Source organism: Hippopotamus amphibius, chromosome 1 (assembly GCF_030028045.1).
Source record: "Hippopotamus amphibius kiboko isolate mHipAmp2 chromosome 1, mHipAmp2.hap2, whole genome shotgun sequence".
In the NCBI taxonomy this organism is placed as follows: Eukaryota; Metazoa; Chordata; class Mammalia; order Artiodactyla; family Hippopotamidae; genus Hippopotamus; species Hippopotamus amphibius.
The window spans coordinates 111,660,553-111,683,372 of record NC_080186.1 but is presented as its reverse complement, the minus strand read 5'-3'; the positions used below and the strand labels follow the sequence as shown (position 1 = coordinate 111,683,372).

Sequence of the window (22,820 nt, the reverse complement as noted above, 5' to 3'; positions counted from 1 at the left end):
GTAAGAAGATTTCTGCATCAAGGCACACAGTCTGTGGATTCAACAGAAAATATGGGATGTAAGCCCTGAGTTTAAGCTGTAATACTATTTTCTACCTCCTCACTGGTATTTATCTATCTTCCCTTATACAGTTGTTAAGTATGACCTCACCCACACATTTGCTAACTGAACCCAAGTGAGAGCTGGAATTCAGAAAACTCAAAAGGGTACTTAGGTAAAGACTAGGAAAGGAGTTTGGAGGAGAAAAGAAAGTAAAGTTCTACTTTGAAAGATCCTTCTACCAAGAAGATAAAGTTGGTCGATTTTCAAGGTTCCATGTGACCCGAAAGGGAACCCTCCACGTGTTTCTCATGTGTCATGGAACCATGCTGAGATACAAGATTCGGGGTATAACAGGTCTTCAGGTCCTCCGCACGTGTGGCTTGGTATTCATCACCACATTGGTTATCTTCCAGCTTGTATTAAAACATTTTAGTAACATTGGCTCAACATTGAATTTATTATAAATTTAGAGGGGAATTCCAATCAGTTACAAATAAGATCGAAAAAATAAAATTAGCGGTTCTTTAGAACACTTCTCTTCAAGACAACATGAAACCAGGCAAGGCCTTATTCCAAAACCCTCTGTCAACACTGCTTACACCACTAGTGAATCTATTTGCTCTTAATACAAAGGGTGAGCTTCCCATTATTATAGTCCTCCCATCGTAAACTGCCGTTCCTGTCTTCCTGTCACTTGCAATGAGAGTAGAGTGAAAGATAAGGTAAGAAAAGTACTCCTTTGGGATATACCTTTTCAACCACCTCCTCGTGGCTGGCATCCTCTACATTCTCTCCGTTCACTTCAATCAAGTGATCATCAGCCAGGACTCCAGATTTCATAGCCACACCCTGAGGTTTTATATCAGTCAGGTACACTCCCTTTTGACCTGAAAGAGGGCAGGGGCGGACAAACATCACAACTCCATTACACAGAAAGTCCCGCAGCAAAGGGTTTTCTCCCAATAATATAAAGTTAGAACTTCACGTTTTAGGGCTAACTCAAATAGAGTTAGCTTCTGTTGGCTTCTGATCTAGAATGACAGTAAGACCCCATAACACAAGCTTGACACAGCCAATACTCAGGTGGTTTTTGTTGACTTGAATAGAATTTCTGAGCCCAACTAAATGCAAAGAAGGAATCTCAGGTGGCACTGGCCTCTTGAACATCACCATGTCATACTTCCCTTCTCTGCATTTGTAGAATTAGAAGGCATCTGCTCCATTCTGTCCTCTTTAATTAATGCTATCACCAACCACCACATCCCAGTGGAGTGAATAAATCTCCCTGGTGCAGGCTAAAGAGGGCAGAGGCACAAGAGAGGAAAGCATACACACATTCAGTCAGTCTGGATGAGTAGGTGCTGTGATTTAGGTGCTTCTTAAAGATATGCTGTCAATTCTTTCCAGATACTAATATTTCAGCCTAGGCAGAAACCATTTGTAGGCATAAACCATTTGTAAAGAATAACAGTAATTTAAACTCTGCTTGCTTAAATACTTAACATTTCTCCTGTTACCTTGTTATATGCTGGTCATAAAGAAAACATTTTCCTCATAAAGCTAACCTAAACCATTCACCATGGACATTACACAAAGGCCAAACAAATACAATCTGAATTACAATTTCTTTCTTTCCTTTTTTTTTTTTTCACCATCTTACTGATAACAAACCTCTGAGAAATGCCAAGCTTCCCTGCACCATCTACTCACTGTGTTTTAATAACTGACAAGCTTGAGAAATACCTCTTATAGCCAGTTTATTTCTCTTGCTACACATTAAAGAAGCCTTGGAAACTATTTGATGTTTACTATTGGTCTTCTCTTTCTCACTTACCAAATTATGACCCACCATCATTGCCTCTCCAGTACCAGAAAGAACAGGGAAGGAGCAACACCAGAGGTGGAACCAAAAGGCTAACACAGCTATGGTTCCAACCTCAAATCCAGTGAAACCATTAGAAAACCGTGGTCAACTAAGCATGTGTCAGCCTGCAGCCCTAAAATTCTAGAAACTGAACTGCTAGTACTTTCTGTTGGTTGGGGTTTCTCAGATCACTGTATCTCTCAGCTAGAGGTCAGGGAGGCACCTCAGAGCTTGGCCACAGCTGAGGGTACTGTTTAAATGCCACAGGAGGGTGGGGATTTTTGCAGTGTCCCCAGCAACTATATCTGTGGCTGATACATAAATAGGTACTCAAGAATTTTTTGAATAAGTGACCACTAGGCACTCTGAGAGATGAAAAGAACTCTCACTCTAATTCAAAAGTAGCTCTCATGGAGAACCTCCTCTTTCTTGCCTCTTATTCTCCACTCTCCCCTCCTTCTTTACCCACAGAGCATCAACCCTCTAACCCTCTGGCCTCAAAGGCTCAGCCTGACAAACACGGGGGCACAGGCGTGCCCAGTGTACCCCCGCCCCCCACCGTGCTGCTGTCCAGCGCCCTGGTCCCTCTTTGCACAACTGCACAAAGCAAGGGAAAGGCCAAGGAGGCAAAGGGAGAGAGGGAGGCAAAGGGAGAGAGAGGCTGCTGCTGAATCTCCATAGCAACTGAAAATTAGTCAAAGGAGTCATTAACAGATAAAAGTATCTTTCTTCTGGAAAGCTGGTTGTCCCCGCCCCACCCTCAAGCTCACCTTGGACAGTTTTCAGAGAGAAGCCATAGCTACTCCCCTCCTTCACCAGGTAGCAGAGCCGTGGCTGCGTCCACGTCTGTGCTTCTCCATTCATCATAGACGGCAGCTTCTTAGCGTTCAAACTCGACTCCTGACTTTGACCCAACTCATTCAAGTCTACTTGTTTTTTCATAGCTTTCTCATAGGAATCCCCATCCAGAACTAGTAAAGTCACTGAATTCCCACTTTTTCTGACAAGATCCACAACCTAGGAGGAAGAAAGAGAAAAGACTGACTTTAACCAAGAGCCCTCTATCGACCGCCAGGGTAGGGGGGCTGGGCATGGGGTGGGGCAGTGGTCACCACCTGGCTCATTATCTAGCTCTGGAGCGTCTGTTAGTTGACCCTTGACATCCGAATAGAGAGCAGATCGTGCAGCCATCTCCACCCAGGCCCTCCTGAGATCCAGGTACGGATTAGGCTGGGCCTCTAGCACTGATGGAATCAGAGTGTAGCCCACCCCCAGCCAAGGGGACGTTTACTAGGACTGGTCCTTTCCAGGGATGAGTGCTGCCCTAGAGCACAACAGGACCTCCTGGGTCTGTGGAAACAGCCTAGTACAGTGAAAAGAGCACCCACTTAGAGGCAGACAGAATTGAGGTAAGAGCAGACCCTCCCATATGTTCACTGCATGAGCACATTAGCAAGCTAAGGTATCTGAGCCTCCCACTTCCTCATCTGCGAAAGGGTTATATGAACCTCATGGGTTGTGGTGAGGATTTGACAAAACAGTGAATGTGAAATTGCCTAGTATAGTTCCTTTCATGTAGCAAATATGCAATGCATATTAGACCTGATACTATTCAAATCTAGGAAGAATGTTTACAGTCCTTGATTAATCATAGGAGACTTGATTAGCCAGCAGCGTATAGTCATAAAGGTGTGCTGCCTCGCCAGTGGCAGCCAGGAAAGCTCCACTGACCCCCAAAACTAAAGTCAGCAGAGATGTGGGGGCTGAAGAGATCCTAGAAGAAGAAGAACCCCAAATGTCCCATTTACCTGCGTATGCTCTTTCTTGTCCACAAAGGTGCCATTGATCCTAAGAACTCTGTCTCCATCCTGGAGACCTGCCTTCTCTGCTGGGCTGCCCTTCTCAACCAACCTGATCAGGTGGCCATCGGTGTCCTTCTCAATGCGCAAGAAGAAGCCATAGCTTTGCCCTTCTTGTTTAGACAGCTTACATTCTCGGGGACTGAAGGTGGAGGCCATTTCTGTGATGAAAATCAAATGGGGAAATCCACGAAAAAGAACATCTAGCTGGGATGAGAAATCTGTCCTCCATCCCCTATACCTCAATTCTTCTAATCACACCAAATCTAGATTGTTCAGGTAGCAACATTTGGGGTATAGGAAGCCACCTTCCAGAACTTGCTAGTGATTTCCAAATCTATTTCTTCCCAAAGATGACCTTTCACTTGAATTTCAGACCCATGTATTTGGCTAGGTACTGGACACAGATGCTTCAATTTCAACAGCTCCAAAACCAAATTCCTCTTTATCCCCTGACCAAAAGAAATTAGTTCCAGATATATTACCTAAAAATTTTAAGAAAATCCAAGTCCACTTTCCTTTAAATATTTGAAAAGCTTGCCAAGTTCTAGGCATTGAAGATGAATCTGTGGACAAGACAGACCTATACTTTGCCTCTCACATCAGGGAGAACATATTTTTACAGAAACATGTGGTGAATGATCTACTAGGGAAGGACAGAGTGATAAGGCAGGATATAACAGAGTGTCTTGGGAGTAGGGAATGGCGAAGAATGAAGCATGGCTTCCTGGAGACATGACCTTTCCAAGACCTGAAGAATTAGTAGGCGTGGTGAGAGGGGACAGGATAGGGAAGACTTCAAACAATTAAAAATCAGAGAAGTCAGGCCTCAGAGCTGACCTGAGACACTGGAAACAGAAAAGTGGTTTCTAGGACCCTGAAGTTCTAGTCAGAACAGAGTAGGAACGCTTGACGGAGAGAGGATTCCTGCAACAAGGTCAGATTTCTCCCTCTTAAAGCCCCTTCTGTTTCCACCCATCCTGCCCCTCCTTTCACGCCATTGCAGGAACAAGGTCCTGGGCCACAGAGGGAGGAAAGGAGAAGTGTGAAAACAAACAGCTTGGGGTCCTGGCATCCAGTCATTAAGGGTGAGATTCCCACCAGGCACAGGGAAATACATTCACTACCCTGTGATAAACCATAATGGAAAAGACTATAAAAAAGAATATATGCATATATGTGTGTAATTGAATCACTTTGCTGGACAGCAGAAATTAACACAACATTGTAAATAAACTATACTTCAAGAAAATTTAAAAAAAAGGATTCCTGCTGAGGGTCCCCAACCCCTCCTGGCTTAAGCATTTTTTTTATTGAGAATAGAGGCTAGAACTGCTGGTTTAAAGCAGAAGCCCAAGAGCAGAAGGCTAGACTCTGATGATTAAACTGCCTGCAGGGCAAGCCCTCATGTTCCCCTCATCACAGTTCCCCACCAGTAACTCAGAATAAACCATCCGTCTCTCCTGGAGGGACAGGAGCAGATGTCTGTGCAGGGCTTGGGGGTGGAGGGTGGGGGAGAGACAACAAAGTGCTCCAGGCTCCCTAGAAGCCACGCCACAGTGATTCAAGATGGCCATCTCTGACCTCCATGCCCACAGAGACATACAGTACACATGGGGCGGAAAGCCTCCCACGGCCCGATCCCTTGGCTATTGCACTTGGTCTAAGCACAGTCTGGCAGCCAAGCCATCAGGGGCATGAATGTCTATGCAGCCAAGAAAAGAAGAAATAAATAGACACTATTTCCACACTACTATATATAAAATAGATAACTAATAAGGACCTACTGTATAGCACAGGGAACTCTACTCAATATTCTGTAATGGCCTATATGGAAAAAGAATCTAAAAAAAAAATAGTGGATATATGCGTATGTAAAGCTGATTCACTTTGCTGTACACGTGAAGCTAACACAACATTGTAAATCAACTATACTCCAACAAAAATTTTTAAAAATAAAAAAATAGACAATGTTTCAAGTGATCTCTTATGAGGGCCCCAGGCCTGAGCCCACCCCACTGAGGATCAAGGGCAGACAAAAGTGAAGCCACAATCACCACTGTCGCCACCCACACCTGGGAGAGCACTGCAGCTCTGCCTTATCATGACCAACCTCCAGGAAGATGTGGCTTTGGGAGGAAAGGGGGAAAGCAGGGAGTTAGGGGGAAAGAGGGTAGCACCAGAGTAGGGCTTCCTCACATGCAGGCACCTGTGTGTGGCCCCTCTGACTCTGACCCTTGACTTTTCTTTCTGTTGATCATCCAGCCTGCAAGCATCAGTTCCGTTTTCCAACTGGAATCCACATCTGTGTCCAACTTACCCCTAGATCCCTATCAGCTCTCAATTTCATAGTCCTGAAAAGCCTTGAAGGAAAAAAAAAAAACAAAAGCCCTCTGAAATTTAGAGGTAATTATACAGAAACATTATCTAAATCCTACAAAATTCAAAACATGTCCTTATAATTATTCAAAATAACAGCCTCTTCTCTTGATGGAAACATAGTAACTAATGGTCCAGCTCCAGTTCTAGGTCTAGTTCGCATCCTGGTGTTACACTGGCCCCTAAATCAGGGCTGGCTTCTGTCACTTTAGTAAGACTCTGTTACTGCTCCACAATGAGGATGCCTGGGACTCTGGAACACAGGGCCTAACTAGGAAGGATCTTTGTATTTAAGGATACTGTTTCCTGTTTCTTCCTCCTTTTCTTGCAAATCAAAACCACAGTGACCTATCACCTCACACTTGTCAGAATGGCTATCATCAGAAAGACCACAATTAACAAATGTTGAGGAGGATACGGAGTAAAGGGAACCCTCGTACACTTGATGGGAACGTAAATGTGTGCAGCCACTATGGGAAACAGTATGGAGGTTCCCCCAAAAATTAAAAATGGAACTATCATATGATCCAGCAACTCCACTCCTGGGTATACATCCAAAGAAAATACTAATTTGAAAAGATATATACCCCAATGTTCATAGTAGCATTTATTTACAATAGCCAAGATATGGAAGCAACCCAAGTGTCCATCAATAGATGAATGGATAAAGAAGATGTGGTATATATATATAAATATATATATGCAATGGAACACTATACAGCCATAAAAAAGAATGAAATTTGGCCATTTGCAACAATGGATGGATCTGGAGGGTACTATGCTTAGTGAAATAAGTCAGAGAGAGACAAATACAATATATTATCACTTATATGTGGTATCTAAAAAAATAAAACAAGCGAATTGTTTGTTTGTTTACAATAGACTCACAGATACACAGAACAAACTAGCAGTTACCAGTGGTGAGAGGGAAGGATGGATGGGCAAAATAGGGGTAGGGGATTAAGAAGTACAAACTACTATATATAAAATAAATAAGCTACAAGGATATATTGTACAGTACAGGGAATATAGCCAATATTTTATAATAACTTTAAATGGAGTATAGTCCATAAAAACTTTGAATCACTATGTTGTACACCTGAAACTAATATAATAGTGTAAATCAACTGTACCCCAATTTTTAAAAATTAAAAATAAGTAAAGGTAATAATTTAAAAAAAAAAAAGGATACTTTTTCCTGTTTCTTCAGCCCCCACCCCTATCTTCTGCTTCCTGAGAATCCAGAGGTCAGATCCCTATGAAAGATAGACATGCAGTTGGTGAAGGTCTGTGGATTTCTATAATATCATATCAGCAATCATCTGAAGCTGGAGTCCATCGAACCCTCAGCGGGCTTTATTCCCCAGTTCAAATAGCCAAAATAAAATACTGGAAATGAAAGAAAGCTCTAACCATTTCTGAGCTCTGGGGGGAAAAGTCAATTTTTGGCAATAAAGTTGCTTGTCTGTGGGAAGGAGAACAAAGTGCTGGCTGGTGGACAGGAAGGACTCGGGTGAGAGCCAAAGAGATTTTTTTTTAATCAAACTTAATTATTAATCGTACCTTTAGACCCCATCTTCTTCTAAAAGGATTATATTATTGCTACCAGAAAAGGGAATAATATGTCCATGGTCAAGAAGAAAAAGTAGGTACATTTTGGAAGTCAGGAAGGCTAGATAATGACCACAGAGAAGAGCAGGTAGGACCTGTGAATGTGGCCAGAGAAGAAAGAACTGAAGCCACTGGGCTATTTTCCACAGGAGAGAAATAGCTGGTGGGACCCAGGGGACCCTTCCAAGGCCAAGGTAGCCAAGGTCTCCCGGCTCCAGGCAGCCATCACCATGGCCCATACACGATCTGAGTCAACACCCACCAACCCCCAGCAGTGCTGCACGGAGCCACAAGTCTGAGCAGGAGCTAAGAGGGTCACAACCACAAAAGTGAGACTCAAACAGCCAGAAGGGTTCAGCTTAGTTGGCCAAGGCTAAGAGGAAGCCTCATTTCCCTCTCAGTTTGTGTGTTTGGGGCTAGAACCTGCAGGACCGTCCTCAGCAGGGCTAGTTGGGGAAAGAGTGAGACTCCATTTCAGTTGATCCCCACATCAGCAGGACTTGTAGTGAAGCATGCCTGCCTTGTCACCTGACATGTCAAAAAGTCCTCTGTTCCACAACAGTTGCTATAAGTGGAAATATCCAATTAAAAAATACCATGGGCAGGGGATTTCCCTGGTGGTGCAGTGCTTAAGAATCCGCCTGCCAATGCAGGGACACGGGTTTGAGCCCTGACCCAGGAAGATCCCACATGCCGCGGAGCAACTAAGCCCGTGCGCCATGTCTACTGAGCCTGCGCTCTAGAGCCTGCATGCTGCAACTACTGAAGCCCATGTGCCTAGAGCCCATGCTCTGCAACAAGAGAAGCCACCCCAATGAGAAACCCATGCAGCACAACGAAGAGTAGCCCCCGCTCACCACAAGCCCGCGTGCAGCAATGAAGACCCAATGCAGGCAAAAATGAAATAAATAAATAAATAATAAAGTAAATCTTTAAAAAAAAAAAAAGAAAAAGAATCCACTTGCCAATGCAGGGGACATGGGTCCAAGCCCTGGTCCAGGAAAATCCCACATGCGGTGGCCCGTGCACCACAACTACTGAGCCCACATGTTGCAACTACTGAGCCCACGTGCCTAGAGCCCATGCTCTGCAACAGGAGAAACCACCACACTGAGAAGCCCGCACACTGCAACAAAGAGTAGCCCCCGATCACCACAACTAGAAAAAGCCCTTGTGCGGCAACAAAGACCCAATGCAGCCAAGAAATAAAGAAAAAGAAAAAGTACCATGGGCAGCTGTGAAACCTCCTAAGGCCCACCCCCCGCCCCCCAGTGCAGGGGAGGACTAGACTGGGGAGGACTAGGAGTGAGGGGATCTGTAAGCCGCTTAGCTCTTCAAAAATCCATGATCTCCTGAGAAATATTTGCGAGTCTCAAAGTCAATGGGCACCTGACAAGAACACAAAGGATCTCCCAACACAAAAGGGAACACGAGGTTCTCCAAATTATTTCCTGCTCTAAAGCAGAGTTATTTGTCTAACTCCTGTAAGCTTCCAGGTATCATTTTGTAAAGGAATCCTGAAATTGCTATAGATCAGCTAAAACACAAGCCAGGGAAAAGCACATTTTTCTGAGAAAGGAAAAGACAGCTCCTGGAAAAGTGAAGTCAGCAAGAATTAGAGGATCTTCATTCATCTCCTCAGTCCTGGTTGCTGTCTACCCAAAGGCAGCAGCTGTTTCATCTGACAGAACACACCTACTTAGTTGACACTGGAAATCCATAGACCATCAGGTGATGCCAGTGAGAATAAATCACATGACTGCTTAAAAACCCACCATGTGGGACTTCCCTGGTGGTGCAGTGGATAAGACACCACACTCCCAATGCAGAGGGCCCGGGCTTCTGTCCCTGGTCAGGAAACTAGATCCTGCATGCACACTGCAACTAAGGAGCCCGCCTGCCACAACTGAGACCCAGCACAACCAAATAAATAAATATTAAAAAAAAAAAAAACCAAAAACTCACCACATGTCTGGCATGCCACATTATCTCATTTAATTCTCACAATCACCTTACAAATTTAATCTCAATCCTAGCTGGCCCTCAGTATCACCTGCAGAGATTTTTAACTGACTCAATCCAGGCTTGAAACCTAAACATAAGCATTTTTAGAATCGCCATGCACTTAAGAAACTAGTGCTCAAAACCACCCTTTGCTGCTTCCAGCTCCCTTTCTCTCCCCTCGGTCTTGGGCTAACACCCTCATGGGTCAGAGGAGAATGTCAAGGTTGGGTGAACTATTAACAGCTACCCTGAACTCACCTTTACTCAACTTGAGAAACCAAGGTGGCAGCCTGGTTAGGAGAGGCCCTCGGGATCCCGCTCTGCCCCGTCCTGCCTGGCCAACAGCACAGGAGTGTGTGGCAACCTAAAGGCTGTGCCTCTGTCTCCCTCCCCACGTTCTAGTTCTGAGCCGGGCAAAAAAGAATCCAGCAGATGAAACAACCTTTAACAGCTTCCAAGGGCTCTTTGTCCTAGGAATTAAGTCTGAGGGGGCCCTCCCCTAAGCACCTTAAGAGCGGAGGCCATTTCTCCTCCATCACCTCTTAGGTGGAAACCCGAGCTCCATTCCTGTCTGAGGCCAAACAATTAGATTCTCCAATTAGCACAGCTTGTTTGGGATCATGAACACAGGCCCCTCGAAATTTTACTGAACATCAGGAAGCCATATTACCGCAAATGTGATTTTGTTTGTCCACGCCACAAATATTTGCCTCACACTTATACGCAAAACACTGTTAAGTGGTTGATGGAATAAAGTAAAACAATACCTCTATCCTCAAGGACTTCATAGTTAAATAGGGGTGAAGGAAACGTTTTAGCATAAAAGCAGCTATCACTATGAGCAGAGTGTAAACGTCATAAGACTTACAACATGTGACAAATTAAGGAAAGCTTCACAAATTAGGTAGGATTGGATTTAGACATTGAAACAGATGGATAAGGTTTCAACAGGTACAGAAGTAGGAAGAGAACATTCTAGACACAAAGAATAGTGTGGGCCTCACGCGTGGAAGTGGGAAAGTTCTTGGCTATGGTCAAAGAAGAGCTAAAACCCAACGTAACTGAGAAACAGCCAACATGTCCTTTTGTCATGGGTGACAAGGCCTTGAATACCAGCTCAAGGGATCTGGCCTTAGTTTGGCGGTCAGCAGGGACCACACAAGGCTTCTAAGCAGAGGAATGACAGGATCAGAGTTGGGCTCCAAGAGTGGTAGGAGGGGCGGCCTGAAGCAAAGACACACTGGAGGTAAGCCAGGTAAGAGGCTGTTATAATAATAACATGCAACGAAGGCCTGACCCAGCACGGTAGCCATGAGAATAGAATGGAGTGACAGGGTGGAGGAACTACAGAGAGGACTGAGTGACACATGGTATTATCTCTTCAATCCTGTCCTCTCAGATTTCTCCATGCAGAGATGGCCTCAGACAGGACAGGTGCAACAACACAGATGTCCAGCATATTTATTTACACTGACCGTGGCTAGTGTCCAGGAGACACACAGGTCCCAGTCACTCTCCCTAATTACCACTTACCTCACTTGCGCAAAGTTTTGTCGTGGGTTCAAGAGGCGTCTGTTGCACTGAGTGACTCATGCACAATTCAGTCTTCTGAGGTCACCACCGTGTGAACACAGCTGTGCTTTTTGTTCCTCTCAGCTCTGAGTTGACAGAATACACTAATTGTGCTCATCTTCTTGTTCTGTCTGCTTCCCCATTAGTTGTATACTTTCCCTGGATTTATTACCCTTGCTCAGTTTTTTCTGCTAACCAACCTTGATAGCTCTCCTGCTTCAAGCCCTAGACTCCGCTTCTATATGGACTCAGCTGTGTCCCTCCTAAAATTCATATGTTGAAGCCTTATGACTCTATTTGGAGATAGAGCCTTATAAAGAGATAATTAAGATCAAATAAGGTCATAAAGGTGGGGCCTGGCATCTTTATAAGAAGACACAGAAGTGCAGGCACACAGAAAAGGCCATGTGAAGACACAGTAAGAAGGCTGGCATCTGCAAACCAAGGACAGAGGCCTCAGGAGAAACCAAGCCTGCTGGCACCTTGATCTTGGACTTCTAGTCTCTAGAACTATGAAGAAATAAATTTGTTTAAGCCACATGGGATTCCGTTATGTGGTATTCTGTTATGGCAGCTAGGAGACTAATATATCCTCCACGTAATGCTGCCCACTTGGGCTGGGTGCTAGAAAGGAAGAATTCAAATAAAAACCAAAAAAAAAAAACCCCACAAGTTCATGCCTTGGTGACTCGCATAAAAGTTGTACCATTAAAAGACAGTGTGGTCATGAGGAATGAGATGCCAAAGTCAGCTTGAGATGGTTTTAATTGAGAGGACTGGGCAGAACATCCTGCAGGTAAACAGAAGTGTGGGCCTGGAGCTCAGGAGATGATGGACTAGAGTCCTCACAGCAGTGCTAGGTGATGCCCAGGAATGAGAACATGAAAGGGAGCCTAGGATAAATCCTTGGGTGACACTGATATCTAGGTAACAAGAAGATGATCCTGAGAAGGAATAATCAGAAGGCCAAGATTTTACAGTCCAAACTCAAAGATTTTCAAGACAACTGATAACGCAAAATGATGCTAAGAGGTAAAACAGAAAATGCCACTAAGTTTAGAAAATGGAAGTTCAGGACAGAGAAGGGATCAAGAAGCAAGTGAATACTAGTAAATAACAGAGGCAACGCATACAGGTGCATCTTGAAACAGAAAAATGGGAGAGTTGGGACAGCAGCTCAAGGGGAAAGTAGCGTTGGTGGATGGTTTTATTTTTAATGTTTGTATATCAAGGGACGATATGGAGAGCACAGAAAATGGGTTTGGCCTTGATGAGATGGAATACCTCTAGTGAAGCAGGAGAGAAGGAGAAAAAAATGAGATAAAGAGGAAAAGAAGGTCAACTTACTGAGACAAATGACGGGCTTTGAGACTATGGACCGAAGTATCCACTGCTCTCAAACTGAGAAATCCGTGAAGGTGGCCAGGAGAGGATTGTGGGTTAGCCGTATTTACCACCAAAAGACAGCTGCCATGAGGAAATTAGAGCCCAGTGTGCCGGACCTTCCAATTTCCCAAGAGAACCTGGAGGTCTAGATTTATGCGAAATGTCCCCATTTGTAAAAGCTGGCAGTTATTTCAAAGTTTTAAGAAACTTCATGTAAAGTGAACAGAATTGAACCCCTGGGCTGGCAGGTTATAACCCTGGCAAAAAGGCTATCCAAAGCCAAAACATTGTTTCACTATGAGTCAACACTGAATACAATTTTCTAAGAAACAACTTAGGCTAAATATTTTTTCATTAGGCAGATAAATAGATCTCATGAATTTATAGCAGACCAATCAGCAGGGCTTCTCGTGGGTTTTTTCTCACCATAATGTACGTCAAGAATAGAAGGAGAAAGTGGTAACTTGTACCCCAAGTTGGAGCATGACATGTTTAAAAACAGAAGGCTAGGAGGTGAGGGTTTCTATGTATACAAGGAGCCCAGAGCTCACTGGAATGTGAGACTGTGGGGCAGGTATGAATTGCGAGGAAGAGAAGCCGCAAGGGTCCCCTTGGAAAGATGAAGTGTTCCAGGGACTGGCTGGGCAGGATGAATGGGGAGAGGGAAGAAGAAGGGGCTGAGGGAGCAGTTTTGAAAATTAAGGAGTTAACACAGGAAAAGTCATCTTAAGTGAGTTTAGAACAGAGTAGTTTCCAGTATCGAAAAGTCTAAACTGGCCATGTAGGTATGTGGCTGATGTGAAGACAGTTTGTATTTTTATTTCCGTCTTCCCTCGGCATTCTAGTCTGGGTAAAGGACATTAGAAAGAACAAGAGTTTTAAAGCCAAACTCACTTTTTATTTCTGGTGTCACCACTTGCTAGCTGTGAGAACATGTATGACTTCCTTAATTTTGAGCTGGAAATAGAAACACACCGAAAACAAGAAATGCATATGAACCCGGCAAAGATTACTGAAGATGGATTGTGTAAAGCAATCTAAGCATCGTATCTGGAGCAAAGAAGCCACTCCAGGCACGCCATCTTCTCTGCTCTCTGGTGGGAGTCGTGGGTCAGTGGGAATCCCATGTCCTGTGAGGACGTGTGAGCAGTGTTCCTGATGTTCCTTTTGAAGCAGACAAGAGATTGAGCGATGGAATAGGAACAGAGAGGCATCTTGATTGTCAGGTCAAGGATTCTCTATCTCCTCACTCTGGACCACCTCTGCAAAGTTAGTTTTCGCTGCTAAAAACTCCAGGCTGAAGATTTTGTTCCCCATGAAATCAAGCTCAAATAATGAACTCAGATTTCCCTAAACCCAGAAGTATTATGTAAGTCTAAAAGCTAAGGAATTACAAAAATGGAACCAAATGCCAGATATCAAGGAGGTATAAGATTCCGGGGAGATTTTACAGAACTAAACTGGCCAGAGAGTCTCAACACACAGAGCAGATGAGCTCTAACAGATGTGAGTACAAGATACACCAGCCAAGAGACCCAGGGAACAGATAAGAGAAGATGGAGTAAGGGAGGCATCACCTGATACATGGTTGTATGGATGGGATCACAGTCACCATGGAGTGACTAGTGAACAAGTTCTCTCACCAGACAACGTCACTGGATTTCCAAAAGATTAGAGAAAGGATGTGGGATAAACAGCATTCTTCTTGGAGAGGGAAATTCAGAGGGGGCTGTCATCAGTGACAGCCAGGTGCAATGACTACCGTCAGGAAAGAAAACGCTCCAATGCTGTCTTCTTTGCCTGTCTCCCAAAATCCAGGATGTAGTAGGATCATTCTATAAATATGGTAAACAACAACCATTAGTCTCAAGTACTCTGGACCCACCACCATCTTATCTAATAGTTAGGAATCAATGGTGCAGTCAGTATCAGACCACAAAGAAAATATAGCCTCGGGACTCTCCCGCTGGTCCAGCGATAAGGAATCTGCCTTGCAGTGCAGGGGACTGAGGGTTCAATCCCTGGCTGGGGAACTAAGATCCCACGTGCCATGGGGCAACTAAGCCCTCGTGCCACAACTACAGAGCTTGTGCGCCTCAACTGGAAAGGCTGCATGCTGCAAACTACAGAGCCCACCCGCCCTGGAGCCTGTGTGCCGCAACTAGAGAAGAGAAAACCCGCACGCCACAACTAGAGAGAAGCCCGCAGGCCACAATGAAAGATTCCACATGCCTCAAGGAAGATCCCGACACAGTCAATAAATAAATAAACAAACAAACAAACAAGAAAACATAGCGTCTCCTCACAAGGCACTTATGTAACCAACACCCGAGCCATGAAAAACTAAACAGCGAAAACTTAGCAAGAGAGTGGGGAATAATGTTTAATCCTAGTTACTGCAACTGGGGAAGGATATTTATATAACCTAGAATGGAACCATAGAGTAAATTGTTTCATTGAGGCATGAGGGGAAGAGAGGGCAGGAACTCTCCCGTAACATTCAACTTGAATGTTACTCACTTTGCACTAAACTCCACGTTGGTCACTTTGAGCTTCAGCAAGGAGAAAGTAACATTCCCAGGAAGTTTGACCAGGCGTATCTGCACATCACGCCCTTGTGAGAAATGCTGCCTCTTCAGCATTTACATGCATCCGTGTAATGAATAAGATAAAGAAATCACTAGACTTTTGTTGAAAAAACAACTGGTGGAGACTGGTGATGTTAAGTCAGCAACTGCACCCTGGGCAGAGAATTCCCTCCAGCCTCTAGCCCTGGTCAAGGGCCTCCTGCCCTGGGCCAGGCATGTCTGCCTTCTTTCAAAGCCTGCCTCAGAGGCTTGGGACACAGTTTCTCCCAACAGCATAAAAGAAATCCTATTGTATCTCAGCTGGTATTGACAGCAAGGAGAAGATAAAGGCAATTCAATTTCAACCTTCTTCAAAAATATTTTACCTAAAGCAGATCCAATATCTTTGCTGCAGATTATATTTAAGCCACCTGGATTCCTTCTTTGAAAAGCAAGAGGTGTGGAAATTCAAACACTCAAGTTTATTAATTTTAAATGATTAGCACCAAAAATAGGAAAATAAGTGGGGCCCCAAAATACATTTTTGCTAACTATACTTCCAATGCTTACTGTTTGGTCTTAGGCAGCCTAGATTTCAAGTATGAAAAATTAATGAAATGCATTCCAATGGAGAAGGGTGATCACAGGCCCATTTATGATAAGAAATTGAATCTGCTTATCTCAAAGTTCATTTGGTACTAAATGCCGCTCACCCCTACCCACCCATCATGAACAAACGATACTTTGTCCTATATGGCAGGACTCTTGGTTGGAGTTCAAGGCCTTCCCCATTCTATTTGCTTATCTAAGAATTCTGCAAGTTGGGAGAGAGAGTTAATATGATGTGGAAACAGAGATGCCCTTGGAGAAAGGATACCTTTGTGCTGCTGATAGAACTGGTATCTGAAAATAGCCAAACTAGCCTGGGGGTCAGCTGGAACAAGAGCATCTCCCGAAACTGGTATCTTGTTTTACAAGACCCTTTGGACTTGCATTTCTGCGCCCTGGCTTTTTTTCCTATGTATCAGAGTCCTCCAGCCTCCAGGCTCTCCCAGCCACGGCCTCAAGACAAACTTCCTGATCTTACTCTCAACATATTAGTCTCTACAAATAACATTCAAGAACCAAAAGTCCAGACTCCCTGCTCAGGCTTTGAGGCTCAGCATAACCCAACCCGCCTTCATCCCCCTCTGCTCCTCAGCGACACCAAACTGGCCCGTGTGTGCTCACCCACACCCAGCCTGCCCTTTGCTCACACCGCATGCTCTGCCTGAAATACCTACCCCCCACCCCCCACCATTACTTATTCAAGTAGGTCCTAAGTAAACATTTTTTCCAAATGAATGAATTCAAGACCTATCCACATTCAAGGCTCAGTTCAAATTTTAGGTTATATACAAATCCTTTCCTGACCACCACAGTCTGAAGGAATCACTCCAGCCTCAAGTGTCATTTATATCCTCAATAACTAACGTTTAGTGCCTACTGTGAGGCAGATACCGAGGCTCAACCCAGATCAGACACTGTTCTGCCCTCGCAGAGCCCGGAGTAAAGTGGGGAAAGTTACAGACACAACTGCCAAACATGGGTGCTGAAGTACTGAAAAGAAAATGCTTGTTATTGTTATACACATTCATTGAGCTCCTTCTAAGCTCCAAGCCCCAGCCTGGGTTACCATTTATGAGTTCTCATTTCATCCTAATGGTCCATCTTACAAGAAAAAAAGTCCCTGAAAATGTAAATTGGTTTGCCATAGCTATTTGGATAAGCAACAGAACCTAGATTCAAACCCAGTTGAGTCTGGGTTCCTACCACCGTCTCCCCATCCTCTCAACCATGAGGGGTATGCTGTGTTAGGGAACTCAAATAGTTAGACCGGGAGGAGGAAGCCATCCCTGGCAAGAAGAATAGCACAGGTATGTTCAGGAATGGCGACTGGTTCTGAAAGCCCAGAAAATAGGTATACAGTAAGTCCCCTACATACAAACCTTCAAGTTGTGAACTTTCAAAGATGCGAACGTGCATGCCAGCCCCTGCGTGCCAGCTGTTATACTGTACTACTGTACGTTTCGAGGTACTGTAAGATTAAAAATGTTATCTGTATTTTCTGTGTTTGTTTTTTATGTACGTATTATTTGTGTGAAAAGTATTATAAACGTATGACAGTACAGTACTTTATAGCCAGTTATGTTAGTTGGGTACCTAGGCTAACTTGGCTGGACTTATGAAGAAATTGGAGTTACGAACATGTTCTCAGAATGGAACTCATTTGTATGTTGGGGACTTACTGTGTGTTCAAAGTAAGAAGCAGTTCAGGTTAGACTGAGAAGCTCCTTACACTCCATTCTATAGATTACAGAGGAGCTCCAGTGTTTATGTCGAGTGAGGCTTGGTGCCTCAGACGCTGGTAGCCATCTCAGCCCATAGCCACCATTGAGTTGACTTCTGTATTTATCAAAACCCCTTCTCGCTGCCTGGGTTCCTTCCGTCCCTTGGGTCACACCCGTCATAGAGCTATCTGAAGAGCATCAGAATAGTAGCACTTAAGGTGCGTAAGGCACTATGCACTTCTCCAATCTCATCCTCATAACATTAGGAACTAGGTTCTATTATGCCCATTTGACCGATGAGGAAATAAGAGATTTAGAGAGTAAGAATACATCCACTCTGGAATCCAGGTTTCCAATTCTTAACCATTTAGCCATGATACCCACCAGGCAAAGAGATTATCATGAAGGGCCAAGGAAAGGAGTTGCTGAGATCTCGAGGAAATTATGTCTAGCTCTACCTTGCTACTCTCATCAAACTCCTACACAACAAACGTGAACATCATTTAACCAAGGTGTGACCAGAGACGTCCATTTCCACTTGATCAGACTTGGACCTTAGGGGCCTGAGAGAGTATCAGAGCTCTTCAGCCTTCACTTTGATCAGAGAATTTTATCCCAACACATTGACTGTATTCTTGCAGCTCCCTCCCTGTCACCCTAACTTCCATTTATCCGAATAGCTAAGCATCTACTCTATGGCAGGTATTGTTCCAAGAGCTGGGATTTCGGCAGGTAATACAAAGGACAAGACCCCTGCTCTCTTGAAGCTTAATGTCTGCCAAAGGTGACAAAAAGTAAGCAAGATGACTTCTGATGATAAAGGCTACAAATCATGAGATGCGGTGGTGAGGTGGAGCGAGGAAGCTGAATTTAAAATCCATTCCTGGGGAGGTAACATTTTGATTCCTACCCAAATGACAAGCAGGAGCCAGCCTTCAAAGCTCCAGGATCCTTTATACTTGGTGGGCTGAAAAGGACATTAGTGATCATCTAGTCTCAACTCCTGTTGAGAGATGGGCAAAGAGGCTCAATGAGATTAAAAGACAAGATCTCCCAGCTGACCACAAGGCTGCCGCACTGTTCCACAGAGCCTTTGGAAACACACATTTGAAATGTAAGCACATCTGTGGTTATGCTCGAACACATATTTCTGAGTTTATTTTCAATACAGCCTTGGGGAAAAGATGAGAGTCTCCGGTAGACAATAAAATTGAGGCTCCAGCTGGTGAAGCGACTTATCTAATGGTCTGTCACCAACAAGTGCCTCAAAACTTAAGTTGTTTGTACTCCACGTTCTTTCCCTGAGATGAGAAAGAACTCTCTACCCAGTGGTCTATGAACATAAGACATCATTACTAGCAACTTCATAATTTATGGTGCAAGGAACAGACAAAAGAGTCAAAGATAAAAACAATTTACTTTGTCATAATACACAAACTCAAAGTCCCTGAGTTATTTGCTGCAGGAAAGAACATGTGACTAGATGACTGTGGCCTGAGACAAAGAGCCCCTGTGACTTTTGGAAAGGGTACTGAGAGCTCGTGGGTGCAGCGTTGCAAGGACTGTAACTAAAGAGGCGCGTGTTCCTGCAGAGCCAGCCCAGATCAGGAGTCTCCTTAGCTGGGAAGCCCTGAGATGACAGTCACATTTAGGTCCTTTGATCACTTCTGCTTAGGAAATAAGCTATTAGAGCTTCCGAAACCTATCTGCCCACAAGAATCATCTGGGTGGATGTCGGAAGATAAAAAAAAAAGATTTTTCAGGACCTCACAAGACCCAAAAAACTAGACACTCCAAAGCATAGAGCCTGGGGATCTATGTTTTAAAATTCAGCCAGCCAAGAAATCCACTGGTTTATCATTTCTCAGTGCTATAATGTGATAAAAAAAGAGGAGAGACTTCTGTTTTCATTATCCAGTGAGAAAGTTGTTAGGTTGTACCCTTTAAGGGCTGCTTCCAGGAGAGAATCTTTACTGCCCAAAGCCCTTGTATAGTGGGAAGGTCCTGTGAGAGGGAATCTCTCTGTGACCTGTGAAGTCTGTTGTCTCACTCCCTTTGGCTGCACACCAAACCCCATGCAACCCTGGGAAAGCTTTTCCTGAAGATCATTTTACCAATTCCTTTATGAAGCAGACCCCAGCCTGCAAGGGTCGGGGTATCTCAAGCAGAGAGAATCTCAAAGTGTGAAGAACCCCTCACCCCTCAACCCCACCACCACCAGAGTGGCCTGGCTCCTTCTCCACCCGCCTCTCTTCTGCCCTGAACAGCCAGCCACTGCATAGAAAAAGGAAAAAGAAAAGGAAAGAAGGGGCTTCGGGCCCAGGTGGTCAGTGCCTTCAGTCACAGGGACACTGCGTCGGTTCTTACCTGGGTCCTGGAGGAAGAGGAGCCGCTGGGTTCACCCGGGGAATTCTCTCTCTGCTGGTGAGCTCTAGTCTTGGAACTCGCTGGACTTTGAACAAAGGTTGATTTAAAAGCTGATGTATTTAACAGGGACGTGTGGTCTGAGTTCAAGTGACCTCTGTCCTGCTTCCTGCCAACTGGCTGGGCCCTGAGCTGAGCAAACCTGGAAAACCCTCAGCAAACCCAGTGCTCTGGCCCACCTGCCTGGTGATGCAGGCACCCTGCTGGCCGGCCCACTGCTCCCTCCTTGAGAAGAGGAGGGGTGAGAGGGAGGCCGGCCGGGGAGGAGGGGCCTTCCTCGGCTCTCTCCCCTCAGCAGATGCCTCAGTCACATCCAAGCAACACCCAAAGCCTCAGGAGCCTTCACCATCCCCCAAGCTGAGGGCAGGACTGAGGACCATCACCTGAGCATCCTCAAGCACTGAGCTCTTCCTGGGGAGCAGTACCTGCGCCAGCCCCACCCAGTAGGAGCCCCAGTAAATGGAGCAAAGCCCCTCAAGTGCCCATCCTTCCTCCTCCTCCTCCAGATGCCTGGAGTTCTTACTTGCATGCTCCCTAGAAGTTGAGCCAGTAAAGCCCCTGCTCTTGTTTCCCAGCTCCCTTCCTCTTCTCATATACTCTCTCCTCTCTTTTTTTTCTCTCTCTCTCACCTGAGGGTGCTCTGTTTCTATTTTCCAACAATTGCCTTCGCCATCCAGGCTCAGAACCTCTCAGGCAAGCCCAGCTGGGCAGGTGGAGGCACTTCCACCAGCTCCTGGACCGGCGCCTGGGCAGCAGGGTGGTGTCTTGTGCTCGGGCCCCAGCTCCCAGCCCCAGCCCCAGCCCCAGCCGTGAGCAGCTGATCTCAATCCACACAGGCAGACCCAGGGCTGGGCTTCTCATTGACCTGGATCCTCAGCTCACACTGGAAATCAGGGCAAGAGATTGCTCCTGGCCGTGAAGCAAAGTGAACCACAGGCTAAGCCCGGGAAGCCTCGCCCTCCTCCACCCACACTCCAAGGGCCTCGTCTTTGCTGGGCCCTGGCTGCCCCGGGGTTAAGGTGTGGCCGGAGCCAGGGGGGTAAACAGTGGACAGTGACAAACATCTAAGCAGCTAACTCATCTCAGGTCACCTCCCCCTTCACACCATGCTCCCTGAGCCTCCTGTAAATCTTCCAAACTGGAGGGCAGAAGGGAAAGATCTGGATATAAGCTAGGCCACCTGGGTTCAAATTCTGCCTCCATCACTTCCTAAGTGTTTGATCTACAGGAATTGTTTTTTAATTGAAGTATAGTTGCTTTACAGTGCTGTGTCGGTTTCTGCTGAGGAATTCATTTTTAACTCTGTCTCACTTACCTTCATCATCTGTAAATGGTTGTTACAATATTGTTTTCAGAAACTTTTTTATATTGAATCAAAACCTCTCTCACTTCTGCCCCTGAGGCCTGATGGCTCCCTCTGAGCTACACTAAGTCTACTCTTTATTCTACACAGCACTCTTCAACGATTTGAAGGCTGCTGTATCCCCCGTAAGGCTTCTTTTCTCTGGGAGCTAATGGATGCCCCTCATTCCTTCAGGTGGTCTGCCTACACCGCGACTTCAAGACTTCTTGCCCTGGATCCCAGCCAATTTGTCAATGTCCCTCTTAAAATCAAAGGCCTAAAGGGGAAACTTGAAGGCGAGGGAATTGTTCTATATCTTAAGTGTGGGGTGCCTACACAATTGTCTACGATTACCAAATTTCACCAAACTATACACCTAAAATGGGTGAATTGTATTGCATTTAAATAATTCCTTAATTTTTAAATTAAGGAGCCAAGTCAGTAGAATTTATTCTTGAAATGTCTAAAATTAAAAAAAAGTTGGATGATCAAAAGAAAAGACAGCCTTCACAGTGGCGCTTACACTCAGTAGGAGACTACTCAGACTTGCCCTTCATCCCAGCCCAGATGGGATAAATAACCACAAGCATTCAAACTGGAAATAGAAGAGGCCTTAAAATACAGAGACAGTGCTGGTTCAAAATTAAATAGAAATGAGCTATTGTTTGTTTATTTGTTTTTAATGACAAAACTCTTTCCCACTTTTATGTGAAACTGAAAGACATTTGCCCTCACTAAAATGTGGATTTTAAAAAATCTCATGCCTATAAGTGGCTCTGATCTGGTTAATGCAGAAGGGAAAATAACATTAATGAGAAGGGAAAATAGCATTGTCTATTGTGTGTCTGGTAAGCCTTTATGTCTATTATCCTGTTAACCTCAGACAATATCCCCATTTTATAGATAAGAAGGCTTAAATTTATCTGGTTAACTATCCTGTCTGAGATCTTCTGGCTCAGAAGGCTTAAAGAGCCTATCTGTCTCCTTAGGTAGTACTGTTTTGCCTCTACACTAAGGCCTCCCACCCTCCAGGGAAGGAATGTGCTCACCTTCCCTAGAGGTACCTAAGCAGAGGCTGAAAAGGACCCGTGTCATGTTACTGAAAGATGTCCTGCATTGTTAGGAGATTGGAGAAGATGATTCCTTGGGTCACTACCAACTCTAAGATTCTGTGAACTTAATGCTGTGGTCCTGCCCATGAGGGTATAGTAGAGTCCTGCCATGGTGTGTGTGCGTAGAGGACATGCAGATAAGAGTTATGAGCATGGGATTTGACATCAAACAGATGCTGCATTGAATCTCAAATCTGCCATTGATAGTTTTATATTTTTTATTGTGAGCTCAAGTTTGTCTGGGCTTTATCTACGGAAACCTTGGCAACTTGGGTGAAGGGTTTTCTTTTGTTTTTGTCAAGCAGCACCTCTCCATCCCCCTAGAATG

The 22,820-nt window shown here is 44.8% G+C and overlaps 1 protein-coding gene across 1 annotated transcript in view; it reads right to left on the bottom strand.

Annotated features, from left to right (window-relative positions):
- The window catches only part of PDZK1 (PDZ domain containing 1), a 30,104-nt gene extending 10,047 nt beyond the window's left edge, over positions 1 to 20,057 (bottom strand). Inside the window, exons 1-4 of the mRNA XM_057721458.1 lie at positions 19,982 to 20,057; positions 3,715 to 3,926; positions 2,677 to 2,923; positions 793 to 929 (exon numbers count right to left, since the gene is read on the bottom strand). Coding sequence (XP_057577441.1) covers positions 793 to 929; positions 2,677 to 2,923; positions 3,715 to 3,924 — 594 coding nt within the window. The 5' untranslated portion in view covers positions 3,925 to 3,926; positions 19,982 to 20,057. The remainder of the gene's footprint in view (positions 1 to 792; positions 930 to 2,676; positions 2,924 to 3,714; positions 3,927 to 19,981) is intronic.
- Positions 20,058 to 22,820: the final 2,763 nt, after the last annotated feature.